General features: G+C 42.6%; 2 protein-coding genes across 2 annotated transcripts in view; both read left to right on the top strand.

Moving 5' to 3' along the window:
- Nucleotides 1-174: 174 nt before the first annotated feature.
- Nucleotides 175-11,538, top strand: mansc1 (MANSC domain containing 1). Its single transcript, XM_084407441.1, has 5 exons — nt 175-430; nt 1,009-1,145; nt 1,955-2,255; nt 3,136-3,276; nt 9,898-11,538. Exons 3-5 carry the CDS (start codon nt 2,018-2,020, stop codon nt 10,875-10,877), a joined length of 1,359 nt encoding a protein of 452 aa, XP_084263567.1. The 5' UTR covers nt 175-430; nt 1,009-1,145; nt 1,955-2,017; the 3' UTR covers nt 10,878-11,538.
- Nucleotides 11,539-12,386: 848 nt separating this feature from the next.
- lrp6 (low density lipoprotein receptor-related protein 6) overlaps nt 12,387-20,619 on the top strand; it is a 56,169-nt gene continuing 47,936 nt past the window's right edge. The window contains exons 1-2 of the mRNA XM_084407413.1: nt 12,387-13,166; nt 17,347-17,746. Coding sequence (XP_084263539.1) covers nt 13,112-13,166; nt 17,347-17,746 — 455 coding nt within the window. The 5' untranslated portion in view covers nt 12,387-13,111. The remainder of the gene's footprint in view (nt 13,167-17,346; nt 17,747-20,619) is intronic.

A 20,619-nucleotide genomic window follows, 5' to 3' on the forward strand; every position in this document is an offset into this window, starting at 1 on the left:
AACATTTAAGTTTTGCAAATAAAACAAATTAAAAACAGGAAGTTGTGTGATGTTTTCTTCGCTGTCGTCACTCACTCAGGTGATGTGCGTGTGTGTCGCCCTCTAGTGCTGCGCATGCGCTACTGCAGCATCGACAACACATGCGCGTGCACGTCACATTTAAGAGTTCACAGTGACACTTACAAGCTTTAGAGCCACTGAAGATGTGTGAGGAAATCAGCTCTTAATGAATGAATGATCTTCGTTGTGCTCATTTACTGCTGTTGAACATTTAGATTTGTGTGCATCTCAGATCAGTGTGTGTGTGTGTGTGTGTGTGTGTGTGTGTGTGTGTGTGTGTGTGTGTAAGTGTGACAGCATCATCAGCATCAGCATCATCATCATCATCCCGCGGAGGACAAAGACACAGAAATGGGTCACTGATCTCATGGTAAGTGCCTGATCTCCACCATTGCTGAAGCTCCTCTGTGTTCAGATAAAGAGATTCTCGCGTCTGATGTGTTTGTGTTCGAGAACCGACTCTGTTCGTGTGATTCTGTGGGAGTTTCAGGGGTTTTCTCGACACGTTCGCTCCAGATAACGGGACATGTACGGACTCGCTCACTGCCTTTCGCGGGTCGTGTCGATTTAGCGAATAAAATCAGCAATTAATGTGTTTAATTTCGCACTATATAACGTGACTTTAATAATAAGAACATCTGCCTGATCGGCGGTTTCCAGGTGTTTTGTGTTTCGTGTTTCATAAGGATTGCATCACGACACACACCGGACACTGTTCCAGTGATGCTCAGTCTCCATGGCGACCAGCATCAGCATCAGCACCATCATCACCATCATCATCTTTATCCTCTTCATCACACACACGTCTGAATCACAGAAGCTTCGCAGTTTGTCCTCACACACACTGCATGAGTGTAGTGAATAATCGGCCCTGCTGATAGCAGAGGTGAAGGTGTGTGTGATTGTGTTGTGCTTTTATAACGTTCTGTGATAAACGTTCCTCTACAGGGATCAAAGGTTTGCCTGCTGGAGATTCAGAGCGAGTGTGTGTGTGTGAGTGTGTGTGTGTGTGTGTGTGTGTGATCTGTGAACCCCAATGACTGGAAGGAATCAGATGGAGATTGGCCTTCACACGCTCAGCATCGGTCAGTCAGCTCTTTATTATCTGCTATGATCCTTAATCACTTTTTGCTCATATTTATTACATATTTATACGTTCATTGAGTTATTATTTTGACAACATACAACATTCAGTCTGAAAGGCCACGAGCAGCGCCTATAATCAGTAAATGCTGTAAACTTAATATAATTTGACCATACAACAAATATCTCAGCGAACAGGAAACATTCTCAGAAGGTTCTCTCTATGTTATGATCAAACGTTCTTCCAGTAACATTAATAGAGCGTTCGTTCAATGTTATCTGGTCTTTAATAATGTTCTCAGAACAAAAACATAATTTATACATGGATCATGGAATGTTTCTCTGGAATGTTTCAGTCGGATGTTTGTTTTTAAATGTAACGGTTTTTAAATGTTTCTTCTTGTTTCAGAACGTTCAGATTCAAAAGTAACGTTCCATAATGTGTGAAGAATGATACAATGTTACTGTTCCCGTAACGTTCACAGAACCAAGAAGAAACGCTTTTAAAACATTTAAACATTTTCAACGTTCAGAAATAATATTTTCATAACTTAATGTGAACATTATCAAAACGTTCTTCTGCTTGTTAGTTTGTCACTGTTCATTATGAACTATGATGAAAAAACGAAATACTGTTCTATTTTCAGTTATTGCAGCAGTAATCAATGCATGTTGAACTTTATATTTTTCATGTGTGTGTGATATGTACAGTATTTTCTGGCGTGTTTTACAAGCGCTGATGACTGTTCGAGCTCTTTGGACTTGTGTCTATAAAGAGGATTGATGAGATAAGGTGTTCTGGTTTTCTCAGGTGTGTGAGGACGAACGCTTCTCTTCCTCAGTTCCTCAGTTCCTCGATCCCGTCATCATCATCATGCGCGTGAGCTCGGGCCGGATCCGGGCCTCGGTGTCGGTCCTGCTCGCGTGTCTCGTCCTGCAGGCCTGCGGGGCCCCGGAGCCCGACAGAGACACCTGCTACTCTCGCCAGCACCGAGACGTGGCCGTGAACACTCATGTGGCTCTGGATCAGGAGGGAACCGTGATGGAGGCGCGAGCAAAGCCGTCGGAGAAAGACTGTATACTCACCTGTTGCTCTGAGGACCTGAGGCCAGGTAATGTGTTCCTCTCACACCTGAGGCCCTGAGGCCAGCTCTCAGGGCTCCAGACTAACTGGCTTTGGAAGCAACAAAAAATTCTGTATTATGAATTTTTAGGGCCAGACAAGTAATTTGTTGAGGTCAATTTGTAAAGAAAGACTACACGCCTGCGCACATATATATATTCATACGCTCATATCTATAGACTAAACACGTAATACGCATGTGCACGCCATCAGAGCTTTCAACACTTGCACCTTGGATCCTGTTTCAAGGTTTGCGTTCTCGACCAAACACTGTTGTTGTACGAATGGGCTGACAATAAAGACCTGAGCTTAATTTGGGGTGTAGATAAAATTAACTTTAATTATTATCATTCACAATATCTCAATGTTAATTCAAAGAAAAATGAGTGAAAATCGCTAATAAGCCAATAAGCGTCCTCTGCAGCCACCTACTGGTTATAATGGTAATTAATAATTTTTTTATTTTTAAATAAGTGTGAGTTTTCCTTCATCTTGAAACGTTTTGTTTTATAAATGGGGACAATCTTTGAAGGATGAACAAAAATGTTTTGGTCATAAGCATTAAAAATAAATTATTTTAAATTTAAATTTAAATATGATAACATAGTTTTGAAGTGCTGGAAAAAGATGTGTAGTACTCGTAAGCGTTTGACTATTTCTGCCACAATACCATAGTTACAGTTAGGGTTACTACAGTAAATCCATGGTGAATGTTGCTGATCTGTGGACTTAAAGCCTTATATAACTGTTATACAGTGTTTCTCCTGGTTTGATCAGCACTGTTAATCTGATATCTATGATTTATAACAGAGAATGTTATTAATTCTGTGGTGAATTTGATGGATTTCCTCACCGTCCTCTTCCCGCAGGGGTGAAGTGTAACCTGGTGGTGTATAACCCACCACACCGGCCCGGGGATCAGAACTGCCTGCTGTTCCACTGTCTGAGCGAGAGGGACTGTCCGCTGATGCCGGCCAGCGCTGGAATCAACACCTACAACATATTCAAGGGTGAGAACAACATCATCAACAACAAGAGCTGAGGCCAAATCACAGCCGCTCTGTGTTTAATTTAAAGTATTAGTTCACTTAAGAAATTAAATTTCCTGATAATTTACTCACGTCATCCAAGATGTTCATGTCTTTCTTTCTTCAGTCGGAAAGAAATAAAGAAAACATTCCAGGATTTCCTCCATATAGTGTCTTCAATGGGGTCCAACGGGTCGAAGGTCCAGTTGTGAGTTTCAGTGCAGCTTCAAAGTCTCGACACGATCCAGCCGAGGAATAAGAGTCTCATCTAGACAAACCAGCGCACATTTTAGAACAAAATACACATTTATATACTTTTAACCACAAATGCTCGTCTTGCACTAGCTGTGATGCGCCACACTTTACGTAATCAGGTTGAAAGGTCAAGCGTGACGTAGGCGTAAGTACAGACCTAGTGTTCACAAAGCCCTAGTGTGCAAAGACTAAGTCAAACGCCATTTAAAAAAAAAGGTAAAACAATAATGTCGGACGATTTTGAAGTTGGAGGAGAAACTGAGATGGAGTTTTTCGAGTTTTTCTACGTCCGGATAGAGACTTTGAAGCTGCACTGAAACTGCAGTTTGGACCTTCAACCCGTTGGACTCCATTGAAGTCACTATATAGAGAAAAATCCTGGAATGTTTTCCTCAAAAACCTTAATTTCTTAGATGACGAGGGGGAGAGTAAATTATCAGGAAATTTTTATTCTGAAGTGAACTACTCCTTTAAAGGAGTCATAACCTAGTATTACATTGGATACCTACTGCTGTATTATAATCTTTCAGGCCCTTCTAAAAACGAAAAGTGGAAAAAAAAATAAACACAGACCTACTTTTACCCTTATTTCTGAAGGCATTATTGTCTCGCGAGATCAATGCGATGTTTTGGCTGTCGTGGACGCTCTATATGGCTCTGCACGCCAGTTGAAAGGGTTGTTGGGACAGCGTCATTAAAAATGAATTTCATCCACTGGTCCCTGATAGTTTCGTCCGATTTTGGGAGATAAAACACATTTACATGTTTTTTATGGCAATCAACCACAGAGCAAGTCCGGTGTGCACTCGGTTTCTCCATCTTTCTCGACTGAACTGAATATGAGGGGGAGAGGGGAAGGGGGGCTTCCTGCTGCGGTGTCCATATATGGTATATCCTACTACCTCATGACGTCAAGAGGGAGCTGAAATCAAAATCTCGTATTTGAGTGGGCGTGCACGCGCGCTGGTTTATTTACCCTGAGGTAAACAAACGCTTCACTTTTAAATATCGGCTTCCCGGCCAGTGTATAATCGTTAGTCGATCATAACATACATTGATTCTCGTGGAAAAGTGAAAATTGCAGGTTATGACTCCTTTAAAGCACTTCATTGGCTTGATTGTGTTTACACACTACACAGCCAAAGCATTATACACTACAAAAATATATGATTCTTTATATATAGAGTGTCTGAGTATGTGTGTGAATTGATATCAGGTGCGTGTTCAGAAGACCGGTGATTTAGAGCGCTACCATGTGTGAGTATTCTGGGATATGGAGTCCGGGGCGGCCATGTTTGAAGTCTGAGGTGCATGCTGGGAATTGTAGTCCTCTGACCTCACAGAGCCATCCGGGAGCGCTGCTTTTCTCCAATTCTGGATGATTATCATGAACTCCAACACTGTTCTTCTGGTCCATATCCCTCCCAGTCTATAAGATACTCCAGCTTGACATTCTTCCAATGCGAGTTCAATATGGACTTGACCAAGTATGCTGGCTGTCCTTCGAAGTCTAGGGGAGATTGTGAGGGAGACATGACGTGAGGGCGCTAGTCAACTGTGGCGAGGAAGTTCAAGTCTGTAGGAGATTCGTTTAAGAATCTTGAAGGGACCTATATATCTGGGAATGAGTTTCTTACAAGTATCAGGTTGTCGTGGATCTCCTGTGGCCAGCCATACTCCATCTCCAGGTTGGTATTGAGGGATGTTGTTCCAGACTTGTTCACTGCGTCTGAACCAATCATCTACAGCAGGAGAATCTGTTGGGATATCACTCCATGGCAGTAATGGAGGCTGGTATCCAAGAACACAACAGGGAAGGAACTGGGACCAGTCTCCTGGGTTGGTAAAAGAGAATGTGCGAAGGAACCGTCCGATTTCTTAGTTTGCCATTTCTGGCCTTTAGCTTGGGGGTGGTGTCCTGACCTTAGACTCATTGTTTCCCCCTTCCTACACACGAGAAGTAAACTGTGGTCCTCTTTCACTCACAATAAACTCGGGTATCCCAAAAAACCTGAACACATGATTAAATAACAGTTCTGCAGTGGCAAAAGCCGAAGGCAGGTTAGGTAGAGGAATCAGACGTAGGGACTTCAAGAATCTGTCTATAACGACCAAAATAGTCGTGTTACCACTGGATTCTGGTAGATCCGTGAGGAAATCAGTGGCTTTGTGGGACCGGGGACACTGAGGTTTGGGAAGAGTCAGGAGCTTTCCAGTAGGCAGAGATCCTGGTACTTTAGATCGTGCACAGATGGAGCATGACAACACAACACGCCGAATATCGGTTAGCAGGTTATTCCACCAGTACTTTCCCCTCAGTATGTGCGTTGAGTGCCTGGATGGCCAGTGTCAACAGAAGTGTGGCCCCAGACAATGACTCTGTCACATAAATGAAAAGTATGGAAGCGTTTGTTAGGAGGACGGGAGGCAGGTGTTTGGCTTTGTGGGAAGTTTGATATTTCTTGGTCCAGTTCCCAGTCTCTACTCTGCAGGCAGGGGGAAGAATATACTCTTCACTGTTGGTATGGAAGATAAAGCATTGGAATTCTTTGATCCTGGACGAAATGACAATGTGAAATGAAACCGACTGAAGAAAAGGGACCAATGGGCTTGTCTGGGGTTCAGCCGTTTAGCAGAGTGAAGATATTCGAGCCAATGTCGGCGTTTCTACAGAGCCAGTTTGACTGCCAACAGTTCCCAGTTTCCAAAATCATTGTTACGCTCGGCTGGCGAAAGTTTCCTGGGAAAAAAAGCTACTGGATGAATTTGAGGTTTTTCTCCAAAACTCTGGGAAAGAATGGCGCCAACTCTACCTCAGAAGCGTCTACTTCTACAACAAAGGGCTTGGAAGGATCAGGGTGTTTAAGAATGGGAGCCGTAAGTGAATGCAGCTTTTAACTGAGTAATAGCTTGATCAGCACTGGAACTCCAGGTTAGACGCTTTGATCCCCCTTTGAGCAAAGATGTGAGAGGATGAGCTTTGGAACTAAAGCCCCGTATGAATCTTGGTAAAAATTGGCAATTCCTAGGAATCTCTGTTGGTCTTTGCAGTTCTGAGGTGTAGGCCAGTCAACTACAGCCGGTACTTTGGATTGATCCATTGACACCCCCTCTGGACTGATGATGCATCCTAAGAAGGATATGATGTGTGGATAAAAAATTCACATGTCTCCCCTTTCACATATAGCTGATGTTGCGAGAGACGCTGGAGGACTTGATCAACGTGGGTCGTAAAGGAGGGTGAATACACTAGAATATCGTCTATGAAGGCAATCACAAATTGTCTTAAGTAATCTCGTAGGCCGTCATTGATTAGACACTGAGGGGGCGCTAGAGATCCCATATGGCATAACACAGCTCTCACAGTGGCCAGATGTGGTACTGAAGGCTGTCTTCCATTCATCTCCTTCACGTATGTGTAAGTTTGTAAGAAACTGTGCATTACGGAGCTGTTCTAGGGCAGCAGGCACTGACGGATGCCTGTATCTGACCATACATTGGTTCAAGTCTTCCATAGCTTTTTGTTCAGTTAAGGAAAGTGGGTAGACTTTGGTGCGGGGGGGTTCCAGTTCTCCCTCACTTTGGTTTTACTGAAAGCCTCACTCATCTCTCGATGATTATCAGGGCTCTTCTCGGTGGCGGTACCTATGGTCAGCTCTGGAGACAGAAGCGATTGTAGCTAAAGATAGATCAGTGGGTGAGTTGTTTGTCTGACCAGAACAGCGGCGGGTTGTGAAGTTTCATCCAAGGAAGGCCCAGAATTTTGGGATGTTTGGGAGACTTGGTTATCAGCAGAGAAATGTATTCTTGATGAAGACCAGTGGCGGTCTTAACATAGAGGCATAGGTAGGCGGCGGCTTGGGGCCCCCTACCAGCAGTCGTAGTAGGGGGGCCCCCAACCAACCTCAAAAAAAAAAAAAAAAGCATCTTATCATCATGAACGCTTCAAAAGCATGGTAAATTGTATTAATATTCTTAAGAAATACGTTGAAACGTTGAAGTAGTAGTTAAAAAAGCGAAAGATAAACACGCAGTGACAGGAGGACTGGGACGTACACAAACAGAGACGATATAAAACGAGTCTAAACGTGAAGATGAAACGAAGTTACCCAAGCGGCTCAAATAAAAGAAAAAAGCGAAAAGACGCAGATAAGTATTTGGCAACGCTGCCAAAGATGACAATTTTTTTACGGCTACTGTTGGGGATAAAGACAGGAACAACAACGTCCAAAGCGTTGAACATGCCTCTACAGCAGCAGCATCTAACTTAACGTTAGCTGTGAAGTGGCGCTAGGTGAGAATAATGTTAACACACTCACATGGATATACGTGGATTTGCTTGGAGCAAAATGCAACATCACCTCTCCCAAGTTCGCCCCTCTTACGTTACCCCCTTACTATAAATACCGTTTTGGCGCTTGTAAATGTGACGTGACAGATCACTAGCAGCAGGTGAACCGAATCGATCCTCTCTACTAGCTAATAGTGAATAAACACGAATGAACAATGTTGAAAGATATAGTACAACTTACCGAAATGTATATTCCTTATATATCGATCAATCAGTGTTTTTCAACCTTGGAAAGACGTCAATAAAACAGCTGGAGAACAATTATGTCACTTAACGTTACGTTACCTCAGGAAAGCCGTAATATATGTTATAGCATGTTAGTTGGCTAGAAAAAATATTATTTTGCTAAATATGTGTAATATATTACATATTTAGTATATTTTTTTACTTATATTATTAAAATTGTTATTATAATAAAAACACATGTTTAATTTGAGTTTAATATATGTTTACAGCATTATGTGAGTTTTTTTTTTTCTTTGGAAAAATTAACGCCTATCTTGCGTACCTAATATTTATCCAAATGAGTCAATATTGAATCAAATCACAAGAATTGAATTGAAATCGTGACATTTGTGTCAAGCAATAAAAAAAACCCGTAGCTTACCAGAAATTGTACCATGTAAACATTGTAACATGTTTCTGTTTAGTTACTAAAATGTTTTGATATCACAAAACACTTATTGTGATGCTAGATTGTTCTGGTGTTATCTGAAACCGTATTCTCTGTTGGGTGCCATTGTGACTATTAGTTTGTGTAGTGCTACACTTTGTGTGTTCTCTGCTTTTTGGATTAAAGAAAATGTATGCAGGATTTAAAGGGAAAGTTTTTTTTTTTTCCTCTCCAACCTTTACTTCCCTGTAGATTAGCTTTACCTGCCTATCCACCATTCAGTCTGTAAAAAAAAATTTTCGTTCTCTTTTAAAGATCGAATGGGGGGGCCCCATACATACTTTCGCCTTGGGCCCCCAATTTGCTAAATCCGCCACTGATGAAGACCTCCTACTTGGAGGAGAAGTGGTAAGGTGCGGTGAGTGATGAATTCTCCTCCAACAGGACCACCGTCAATGGTTTGGATCTTTGGTTTGGCTTGATTTCCTGCAGCTCCTGAGTCGATTGTTGCTGTGATTTGAAAGAACAATCCTGAGTGTTGTAGAGTTATAGGTGATGTGAATGCATTTCCGTTAAGAGACTGGAACAAACTCACCGTTTGAGAGCGTGAAACTACGTAGTTCCCATATGGTGCTGGTGAACGTAGGGCGTAGGGAACACTGTCGGAGGCGATGGCTCGACCCAACTGCATGGGTTCCACTGACATAACGGGGTTTGGACACGTCACTCGGACATTAGACGAAGGTCATTCAGAATGAATAGGTTTAGACGGATGGCAAGATCTCTGAGTGAGTTTACCTCAGTAAGCTGAGCGAGTGGACCTCTGAGCTGAGTGAGTGAGTGGAGGCGGGGCTAATTTGCATATTCATAGAACCGCATATACTAAATGAGGCACGGGTGTCAAGTAACATTCAAGCTATTTTAAGGCTCACAGGATTTTTTTTTTTTTATATGTCATTTTGGTGATTAAAGATGAGTTTTAAGGGATACAATTATTGAACTCGATGGTGTTTTTAGCCCCCAATGGCTCCTTAGAGGCAGCTAACCCTAACCCAACCTTAAACCTACCCATCCCCTCGCTGCCTGGAAGGCGCCATTGGGGGCTAAAAACACCAAACACCAATTATTGACTACAGGAAGACTTTAAGGGTTAACAGATACAACTTTGCTTTAGAAGTATTTTTCTGCTTTAGAACCTTATTGTAAACTGTTATCAAAATAGTATTAAAATAAATGATTTAATTAATTCATAGACATAATGAAGATTCAAAGAATCAGCATACTATAAGAAGGTGGATGGTCTTTGATTATATTGATCAAGTATTTGGTTTCTGATGTGTTCAGCTGAAAACATTTTTTCTTGCAATTGTATTAATCTCTACAGGTTCAACTCATCCAACGACTAAAGCAAATGGAAGAATAACAGCCAAACCTGCACCCAGTGTACAGACAAAGCTGACCACGACCACAACAACAACACCCTCACCCACAACAACAACACCGACGACAACAACAACAACAACACCAGCACCCACAACAACAACAACAACAACAACAACAACAACAACACCAACACCACTTTCAACAACACCCACCACACCGCCACCAACCAGCACTGAAGAACCGCTGATTGGGTCAGAATCACACGTGATGCTTGTAACCGACGCTGTGACGACCGCACCCGTTGCCACGACAACCACACCTGTTGCAATGACAACTACACCCGTTGCCACGACAACCACACCTGTTGCCACGACAACCACCACCACTACACAGTCCACCACTACAACCACAACAACAGCTAAAAGCACCAGCTCTAAAGCGCCGCGGCCTCCGGTCAAACCCAACAGAGTCCGAAAACCCGGCAAACCTTCCAGACCAGAACCACATCCAGTGAAGCCCGTCAGAGCGACCGCCAGCCCGACAACCACCGGCACACACACCCCAGCGACTACTACAACCACCACAAGAGCTACAACCACCACTACTACACCCACCACCACTACTACACCCACCACAACTACACCCACAACAACTACACCCACAACTACTACACCCACAACTACACCCACAACTACAACTACAACAACTATAACTACACCTGCACCCGCGGCTCCGCCCGCTGAGCCCGAGACTGAGAGCGAGTCGAGGCGCCGGGGCTTCGGTTCTCCTGCCAGCGGCCCGGTTCCGGTGAAGCCCAAGGTGTCTCGGGTGATGTGGAAGAACAGCCTGGTGGCCATCGTGGTGCTCACGCTCCTCTTCCTCGTGCTCATCCTCGCTCTGGTGGCCCGGAAAGCCATGGAGTCCTTCGACAGGCGCCACTACACACGCCTGGAGCTCAACGACCTGCACTATGAGGTGTAACACCACTGACAATCTGTTCCAGAGGAGCGTGCTTCCTCACGGGGAGAAAAGCTTTGTATTTTGATATATTTAGGTTGTTTTGGTTTCCACGGTTCAAGGAGAGAAATAAAAAGCAATACACTGAACTCAGGTCGCCTCAAATGATGACATGAAGGCTGAGATCTTGAACAGCTTCACCACTGTAAGATGTTTCTTTCTTTCTTTCTCACCAAGCGTTTCTTAGTACGAGTGTCAGCAAACATCATTAACATGTTCTCTTGTAAGAAGCACTTCACGGGTCTGAGAGCGACTGTGCTTCACTGCGCACTAGTGTAGTCGTGCACTTGTTAGTGTGTCACATGACTGCTGGAGAGATTCTCACACGCACTTCATGTTTCAGTGGAAGTGAACCAGTGTTTGTTTGTAATTCACTGCATCTTTCTCTACGATCGTCCAGGCGGTGGCAGAGGTCAATCGTTTATTTCACAGCATGATTCACTGAAATCTGTCCAGTTCACTCTTAAGTTCACTTTTAATCTTATTCTGCTTGAGTATTTTCTGATCTGTTAGTGTATGTTGGTGGTAAATTTTTTGGTGAGTCTTGGCTTTCACAGACACCTTGAGATTAATGTGACTGTTTTGTTTCTCTTGCAAGAAATAAAAAGGAGTCTTTTTCAATATCTACAAGGTTTCTTATTATGTTTCATCTGCACGAGTTACAGTAAACAACGACAGACAATAATGTTTCAAAAGCTCATTTAAAATCTGATCCAAACTAAATCACAAAACCAGTGACTGATGAGTTTTACTGGCCATTGTTGACCATATATAGAGAGCACAGATGTACATGTGTTTTTTTTTAAATAAATTAAAAGTTTTAATCATCAAGGACGCATTAAATTGATCAAAAGTGACGGTAAAGACACTTATACCCAGATAGCATACGTACCCGGGCCTCATCTGGGCCAACTGTGGCATATATGGCTCAGTTCTGGTGGTCATATGGGCCACATCTGGCCCATACACATCAAGCAGGTTTTAGTGTGAGTTGAAGGATCATGTGACACTGAAGACTGGAGTAATGATGCTGAAAATTCAGCTTTGATCTCAGGAATAAATTACACTATACTATATATTTCTACGGAAAACTAAAATAGAATATCCAGCTTCACTATAGATAAAGCTATTGGCAAGATAAAAAAAAAAAACCTTTGCATTGCAGTTACATTAATTTACATTATATTACAGATACACATTATAGGCTACAGCTAACAGAAATACATTCTAGAACATTCTCATTAAAATATTATTAATGAATTTTCAAAAGATCAATTTTTTTGTAAAACAGTTTTGATGGTTATTCGAACGTTACAGAAACGTTAAGGGAACAACATTGTATCATTCTTCAAACATTATGCGAACGTTCTGAAACCAGGAGCAACATTTTAAAACCAAAAACCGTTCCATGATCGATAAATAATGTTTTTTTGTACGAACGTTTTGAGAACATTAGGCTATTAAATAACATATAACTTTGAACGAACGTCCTAATGTTACTGGAAGAATGTTTGTTCATAACTTTGAGAGAACCTTGAAAGAACGTTCCCTGTTCGCTGGGATGGTATAATGTGTACAAATGTAGTATCATATCCCTACAAGTGATATTAACAAATCACGAAAAAAAAAAAAAAAATCCTTAGACTGACAGAGAGTCTTAAAAGTGCAATATTCGGTGATTTTGGAGAATAAATGAGAGACAATGACCAATAGGTGAGTATTAATGAAGTGTAATTCATTGATGCCGTTGCTTTGTGTTGTTTTGTGTTTCGGGCCGCAGCACGAACCACTGCGTGAAAAAGTAGTCCCATTGGAATGCGCTTCACTGCCTTTATCCGCGCGTCCACGACGCTCGCGACGCTCCACGTCCCACATTAAACAGTTTGTTCTGCGTCTCCGCCGCACTATGATCCGATATAGAGAAAGAGAGTGTCTCGAATGAGATGAAACACAACAATAGCGAGTGAGTGAGTGAGTGAGTGAGTGTGACGGAGCACTGGGATCGGGAGAGCCGGCGGAAGGGTTTGGAAGCGTCCGGGCATTTTCCCTGCGAGCGGAAGGAGACGCACGGACTCACTGAAACACTGAAACAATCAAATCGATGAAAAACCGCAACGGAGAATCAACGCGAAGAATCCGAATCCCAGACACACGCAGCCGGAGCGATGCGAGCGAAGCGGCGCGGCTGAGCGTTGAAGATGTGTGCCGCACTACAGAGTCTCTTACTGTGTACTTTGTGTTTGCAGATACGGGGTGAGTTTCATTTACGGCGCTCGATTTGTTCACGAATCGCGTTGATCTAATGATTCTCTGGATCGAATCTCTGTAAATACACTCGCGCGTGCGCGCGTGTGTGTGAATCAATCTTGTTGTTTCGTGAAGCGTGAATCTGTGCTGTTGTGTAGTGTGTCGATGCTGATCTTTATCGCTGGAGCTGTAGAATGTGTAACGTGTTTGTTTTTGTTGTTTGTGCTCGTGTTCTTGTTGTGAGAACCGCGGCCGTGTGAATCTTTCACTCGTTCAGAATCAAACTCGCTCGTTTTCAGATGCAGCAACAAAAACCCTCGAATATATCAATGATGTCTCATCCTTTCTGAGGCCTGTTAGCGAGTTTAGTGTGAAAGCAGCTCTTCTTCTTCAGTTTGTGAAGTTACACACTCAAACTGCAGCTGAGTTCGGTTCTTTCGAGGGTTAGTGTTCGGTTCGCTCTTGTGTGTGTGTGTGTGATTCACTCTTAAAAATAAAGGTTCTTCTTTGATACTGATGGTTCCAAGAACAACCTTTAACATCTTTTCATTGCACAAAAGATTCTTATAGTGAGGTAAAAGGGATTTAGGTTTATTAAAACGTTCTTCACAGTAAGAAAAAAAATGTTATTTGTGAGAAATGGCCATTGAAAACCCAAAATGGTTCTTCTGTGGTGAAAAGAGAAACACTTTTTTTGGCCATGAAGTGAGTTGCTAGTGTTGGTAAACAGTGTTGTGTGTAACAGCTGTTCAGTGAGATAAACTACACCAGCTATAAGAGTCTCAGGAAAAGTGTGTGAAAGATTGACATGATCCAAGGCCAAATAAGTATCCAGAAATCTCCATATTCCCAGTTCTGCTCTGGCACGGGCTTCAGTCACTTATGCGAGTTTCTAAATATTTGAGAAAGGAAATTCCCCGTGTTAGGAAAACAGGCTGGAGGTCGAGCCGGTGTTTTTGTGGTCGATGTGTCAAATTGAGGTTTGATTTTCCGCCAGATCCCTGTGGAGTCGCCACTCCAGCGCCGGATCTGCAGGAGTAAGTGGCAGGATTATTAGTTTTACAGTACAGTGTTTCCCACAGAATTAGATTCTATTTGCGGTGGTGTGGTGTTTGGGGACCGGGGGGGGGGGGGGGGGGGGGGGGGGGGGGGTGATTAAGTTAAATATATCATATATATATATATATATATATATATATATATATATATATATATATATATATAATGTTTATATATATATATATATCATATATTTTTATTGACAAGTACACATTCCCATTGCCAACACTTAGTGTCAGATAACTTAAAGACTTTGCCATTGCTACATTTCTATGCTATGACTGCTCCACAGACTTTTTGTTGCAAATTTTGCTCACACACAAACCTGGAACTGGACACACACACACACACACACACACACACACACAAACTTACTGACACACTCAAACACAGGCTCACACACTCAAACACAGGCTCACACACACTCACACATTCAAAAAGACTCACACACACAGATTCAAACACAGACACACACTCACACTCACTCAGACCCAAACACAGACTCAGACACACACAGGCTCACACACACACACCAAACTGGACCTGGAGGTGGACACACACAGACTCAGACACACACACACGCACACCTGGAGATTGAGGTGGACAAAAACCAACACACACCAACCTGAACCTGGAGATAATAATAATATAATGTCTAGTCTGGTGGCTGTGATATGAGCCTACCAACGTCCGTTGCAATGATTTTTGGAATGACTGATCGCGAGAGGAACAAATGACGTTTTAGTCGCATAACATCGGTTAATGGAAACGCCGTCATTTCGCAATAGTTGTAACGTTAATTGATATTTATAAAAAAAAAAAATCGCAAAAGTTTTGCGCGAATCTGTAATGAAACGCGACCGCGCTTAACATCTAGACAACTTCTCAGAGTTATGTTGAGCAACAGTGTTCATTATACTAACCATTCAACTCCGGATTGATTCTGGAATCTTCGCTGGGGGAATAAGCATTAAGCACCGGCAACAATCCGCCCTCTACATGCTCATGGTTTGATTCAGATCGTGCGGTAAGAGAAGGAGGGGCTAGTCGTGCCTCCATTGTCAGTTTGTGAGAGAGAGGGGGAGCAAGCAGCGCGAATAAAATACAATTTGACCCATATTAAATAGTTAAAAAATCTGAATCAATCCGTGGCGGTCAGGGTTGATATGTGGCGGGCCGCCACAAATTAATGAATGTATGGGAAACCCTGCAGTAGCAGGTGATGGAGGATTATTGTGTGGAGTTACTGTACATGTCATGCTGAGATTATGCTAATATTCAACAATATTACTGATCTCCTGCATTGACAGCATTATATGAGAACTGAGAGCTAGCTATATATAAATATATATGAACTAAATTAATAACTTTTTTTACAACAGAAATGAGCCATCGCTGAATGTACTTAAGCTGGACTGTGACGCTATTTTCTTCTAGAAACAAACTTTGTTGCATTATTTCCCGGTTTCCTGAAAGAATGTGTTGTAAAAAGCGCTAGGTGACTTGAAATCTTGCATCTTAATATCTTAAAGGCACACTATGTAAGATTTTTGGATTAAAATATCATATGTTGAACAATGTTATATATTTTGTTGACTTGTGTACTTAAATTATCCCAAATATTTCTAAGAATGTTTTAAATCCGGAGAAATAATCAGTTTTAACCCGGACACTGCGCCTATCAGTGACATCACACCCGTGTTAACCCTCGATTTCCGGGTTTATTTTGTAGAAACCATGGAAACACCAAAATGCTTTAATATATTACGTGTTTTATGAGTTAGCTGAGCAACTGTTTGGATGCATTCATCGACAGAAAACTAGTCATTGTTATACAGCTCAACACTGTGATCTTTTTGTTTAAATCTAGTTTTCTTGATTTACGGCGAGTATGTGCTCTCATGTGAGTCGCGCTCGTCTCTCGTTAGCAATCGCTCCAGCAGCTTTAGTAACATTAATAAATATTTAATACATTACCGGTCATCCATGATCATGACTTCTGTCCGAGTCCGTCGTGTTCTCCAGCGGCTGTAGAGGCGAAGAGAACCGCGAGATCATCAGGATACGCCTGTGAATAAGCGACCTCTAGTGGTGGAAACTTACATAGTGTGCCTTTAATATCTTCAGTCATTCTGCTTCTCAGTAAATGCATCTTGATTTAAAGGGGACATATTATGAAAATCTGAATTTCTCCGTGTGTCAGTGCTGTAATCGTCCGCTTCTACCGACACAGAACACATGAACAGTGAAACCCAGTAACTGTGTTCTGATGAGCCTTTCTCTGACAGAAAATAAGCCGATCAGATTTCGCTCCCCTTCTGACGGATGAAGAGGATCTTATTATAATATTACCGGCCCTAAATCTGCACGTTTACACACACCAGCCGACATTTGGTTTCACACGCGCCAACAGAGACCAGTTCTAACGCAATGATAAAGATCCAGCAAAGCCTGAAACTGTTCTGTGGTTGAGCACAGACGAGCACTGAACACTATTGACCAGAACATGTCACCGCTGTCTTATAAACACCTCAGGAACTGTGGACACTTGTGGAGAAGTTCAACATGATGATGAGATGATCAGTGTAACTCCACAACAACTACAGAAATGTCTCCACTAACATTCAGAAGCTCTTCCTGAGTCTCTCCGTAAGGCTGCACTCGCTACTGGTGATTCTGGGATTCTGGGATTCTGGATGAGTGAGATTGGCCTGTTTTGTTATTGCCGGAGTTTCTGAAGCTCGTGTAAAGACTCCGCCCTCTTCTGAATGTGTAAAGACTCCGCCCTCTTCTGAATGTGTAAAGACTCCTCCCTCTTCTGAATGGAGGCGGAGCTAAAGCTCATTTGCATTTAAAGGGACACACACAAAAAAGGCGTGTTTTTGCTCACACCCAAAAAGGGGCAAATTTGACAAGCTATAATATGAGCTGGTATTCTGAGCTGAGATTTCACACTCACATTCTGGAGACGCCAGAGATCTATAATACATCTTGTGAAGAGGGGCATGATGTGTCAGCTTTAAGAATGTTTAGTGTTGGAAAACAAGACCGATTTGATTCTTTTTACACCTGAATATGTTTTCAGAATCGTGTTGTTTGACCTCTGACCCCTCTCTCTCTCTCTCAGGCCTGCCGCTGCTCCTGTACGCTAACCGGCGTGACCTGCGCTTGGTGGACGCGGCTCACGGGCGAGCGAACGCTACGGTGGTGATGGGCGGTCTCGAGGACGCGGCGGCGCTGGATTACGTGTTCGCGCAGGATCTGATCTACTGGAGTGACGTGAGCGAGGAGTCCATCAAACGCACGCGCTTCAATGGCTCGACGCCTAGCGGCGCTCCCTCCACCGTTGTGTCCAACCTAGCCTCTCCCGACGGCCTGGCCTGCGACTGGATCGGGAACAAGCTCTACTGGACCGACTCCGAGACCAACCGGGTCGAGGTGTCGGAGCTGGACGGCGCGCACCGGAAGGTGTTGTTCTGGCAGGATCTGGACCAGCCGAGGGCCATCGCTCTGGACCCGGCACGCGGGTGAGTGGGGGCTAGCGGCCCGCGGGTTGAGTGGGGGCTAGCGGCCCGCGGGTTGAGTGGGGGAAGTGCTGAGGACCCCAGGAGTATGCCTGATCTAAAGCTGTTCTCATCATTCTTAAAGGGCCGGTTGATCATGATTCCACTTTTCTAACTGTAGTTAGTGTGTAATGTTGCTGTTGCTGCAAAGGGAGATATTTGCTTTTAAAGAAATCGTTTTCTAAAAACTACAACAAACGGTCGAGGAACTACAATGAGCTTCTCCACAGGTTAGTGACATCACTAACCCTAAAATTGACATAAGCCCCGCCCCCGGGAACACGCAGTGCATGTTGAGAAGAGGAAGAGTTGTTGTAGTCGAGCACATTTGTGAGTTCAAGCTCAAGCTGTCGCATCCGTGTTTTCACATGCAATACAGTTCATAACACAAATGCACTCTGTAGGCATCTTCAGTTCCCACACGAGACATTTATGACTGGAAGATAGTTAACTCCACATCAGCTTCATAAACTCATCAACTAACCATTCAGAAACGTCCTGTTGCTCTACACTTCTTCTTGAGTCTCTCCATCTTTGTCCGACTCCAGTTTAAACATAAAAGGCAGAACAGTTTCTGACATTTTAGTCTGTGTGAGGTAATCGGAGCTGCTAACACACACACAAACACACACACACACACACACACACACACAAGCTCTTGAAGCTCCGCCCTCTGTGCCAGGAGCAGCAGCTCATTTGCATTTAAAGGGACAGACACAAAATGACATGTTTTTGCTCACCCTCAAAAAGGGACAATTTTAACATACTGTAAAAACATCTGTGTGTATTTAGAGCTAAACCTTCACTCACACACACACACACACACACACACACACACACACACACACACACTCTGGACATCAGAGACTTAATTTTACATCTTGTGAAAAGGGAATTATAGGACCCCTTTAATGTAATCAATCAAACCCCTTAATTCTTGTAATAATCTTTTATTTTTATTCTGATTATTTATATAGTTAAAGTGAAAGAAATAGCATTTTTAGGAATGTTTTGCGACATTAATTGGTATTAAGCAATAAGGCACAATATAATTTTTTTTTTAATTGCAAGCATGTCATATATCATAATTAATTCTTAAACAGAATTATGCTTGTAACATATTTGTTAACATCCTTTCCACTGATCGTGTGCAAAAATATCGTATAGATGGTGAAAAAACCGTTATCTCTAATCATTTCGGATAGCTGTATGCTACGCTACGATGTAAGCTAACTAAAAAAACCCACTAAGAACGAGAAATGTTTAAATTCACAATCTTAACTTCGGTTATATACTAGTATATGAAACATAAGTTAAAAGACATTAATGGTCGTTATAAACGACTTCTATAGTGAAGTGGTTTTGTCTGATTTGTAAGCAAGCAGTGAAGCGATTACCCATAAGCCCCTGTGCTCGGGTCCTCGGCTCATCTCTTCTCCAGAGACGCTGGTGTCGGGAGCTCAGGCGTGCTGCGTCTTGTCCTCTGGATGTTTATGTTTTACAGGCCGCTAGTTACAGGCTAGGACTAGACGCGCTTCATGTTGTGAAGATGTTCAGACGTCCCTGGACTCGCTCTGCTAGTGTCCCACTCAGCGCAGGCCTAGCTCGGCTAGCGGGTGTCTGACGGATCAGATCATCTGAGAGTCACTCTATTAATCTCTTCTATACCACACTTATATCTCATCATATCTCATCATAAACTCCCGTTCAAAGGTTTTGAATCGGTGTGATTTGCTCACCAACGCTGCGTTTATCGGATTAAAAAAAACTAAAAAACACATTAATATTGTTAAATATTATTATAATGTAAATCAGCTGTTCTCTATGTGAATATATATATATATATACAGTAAAGTGTAATTTACTCCTGTGATCAAAGCTGAATGTTCAGCATCATTACTCCAGTCTTCAGGGTCACATGATCCTTCAGGAATCACTCTAATATGAGGATTTGAGGATCAAGAAACATTTATGATTATTATCAGTGTTGAAAACAGTTGATTATTTCAGGATATTAGAGTGATGTGTGAAGGATCATGTGACACTGAAGACTGGAGTAATGATGCTGAACATTCAGCTTTGATCACAGGAATAAATTACATTTTAAAATATATTAAAATAGAAAATATTTATATAAAATGTACCTGATATTTAATAATATTACCGTTTTTTTTTTTTTTTTGTATATTTACTCCAGTGAACGCAGCGCTGGAGAGCAGAAGAGGCTGCTTTAAAAACATTAAAAATCTCACCGATCCAAACGCTGTGAATCTGCGGTGAAGCACTAACACACACACACACACACACACACGAGGGAACATATCATGCTGTTGTAAACCATAATTATGACATTAAAAAGTTGACATTTAGATAAGACGAAATTACGACATATTAAGGCATATTTGTGAGATGAAAGGCAAAATGATGATTATGACTATTATGTTTCCCGAATAATGTTCTGCTGCTTCACTGGCGCTCTAGAAGAGCGTGTTTAAAGGGAGAGTTCAGACGCATCATCATTAACTGGATGGATGTGAACGAGTGTGTGTGACCTGGTGATGTCACAGGTGTGATCGAGTCTCAGTTCAGCTGAGTGTGTGTAACCTGACCAGCTGGTTTTATCAGGAGGCATGATGGGTAATCCCGAGCTTGACCAACACAGGCGCTTTTGTTCTGGCCTGAGGTCGAGGAGGTCAGAGGTCGAGGGAGTGGGTTTGTGCCGGTTTGACCTGGAAAGACTAAACACTGGCGCGCCTGAAGCGATGACATCACTGACGAGCACCTGTCAATCATCAGGTCATGTGATCCTTCAGATTTGTGTGCATTGAAATGCCCGA

This window comes from Rutilus rutilus (assembly GCF_951802725.1).
Source record: "Rutilus rutilus genome assembly, chromosome: 4".
NCBI lineage: Eukaryota > Metazoa > Chordata > Actinopteri > Cypriniformes > Leuciscidae > Rutilus > Rutilus rutilus.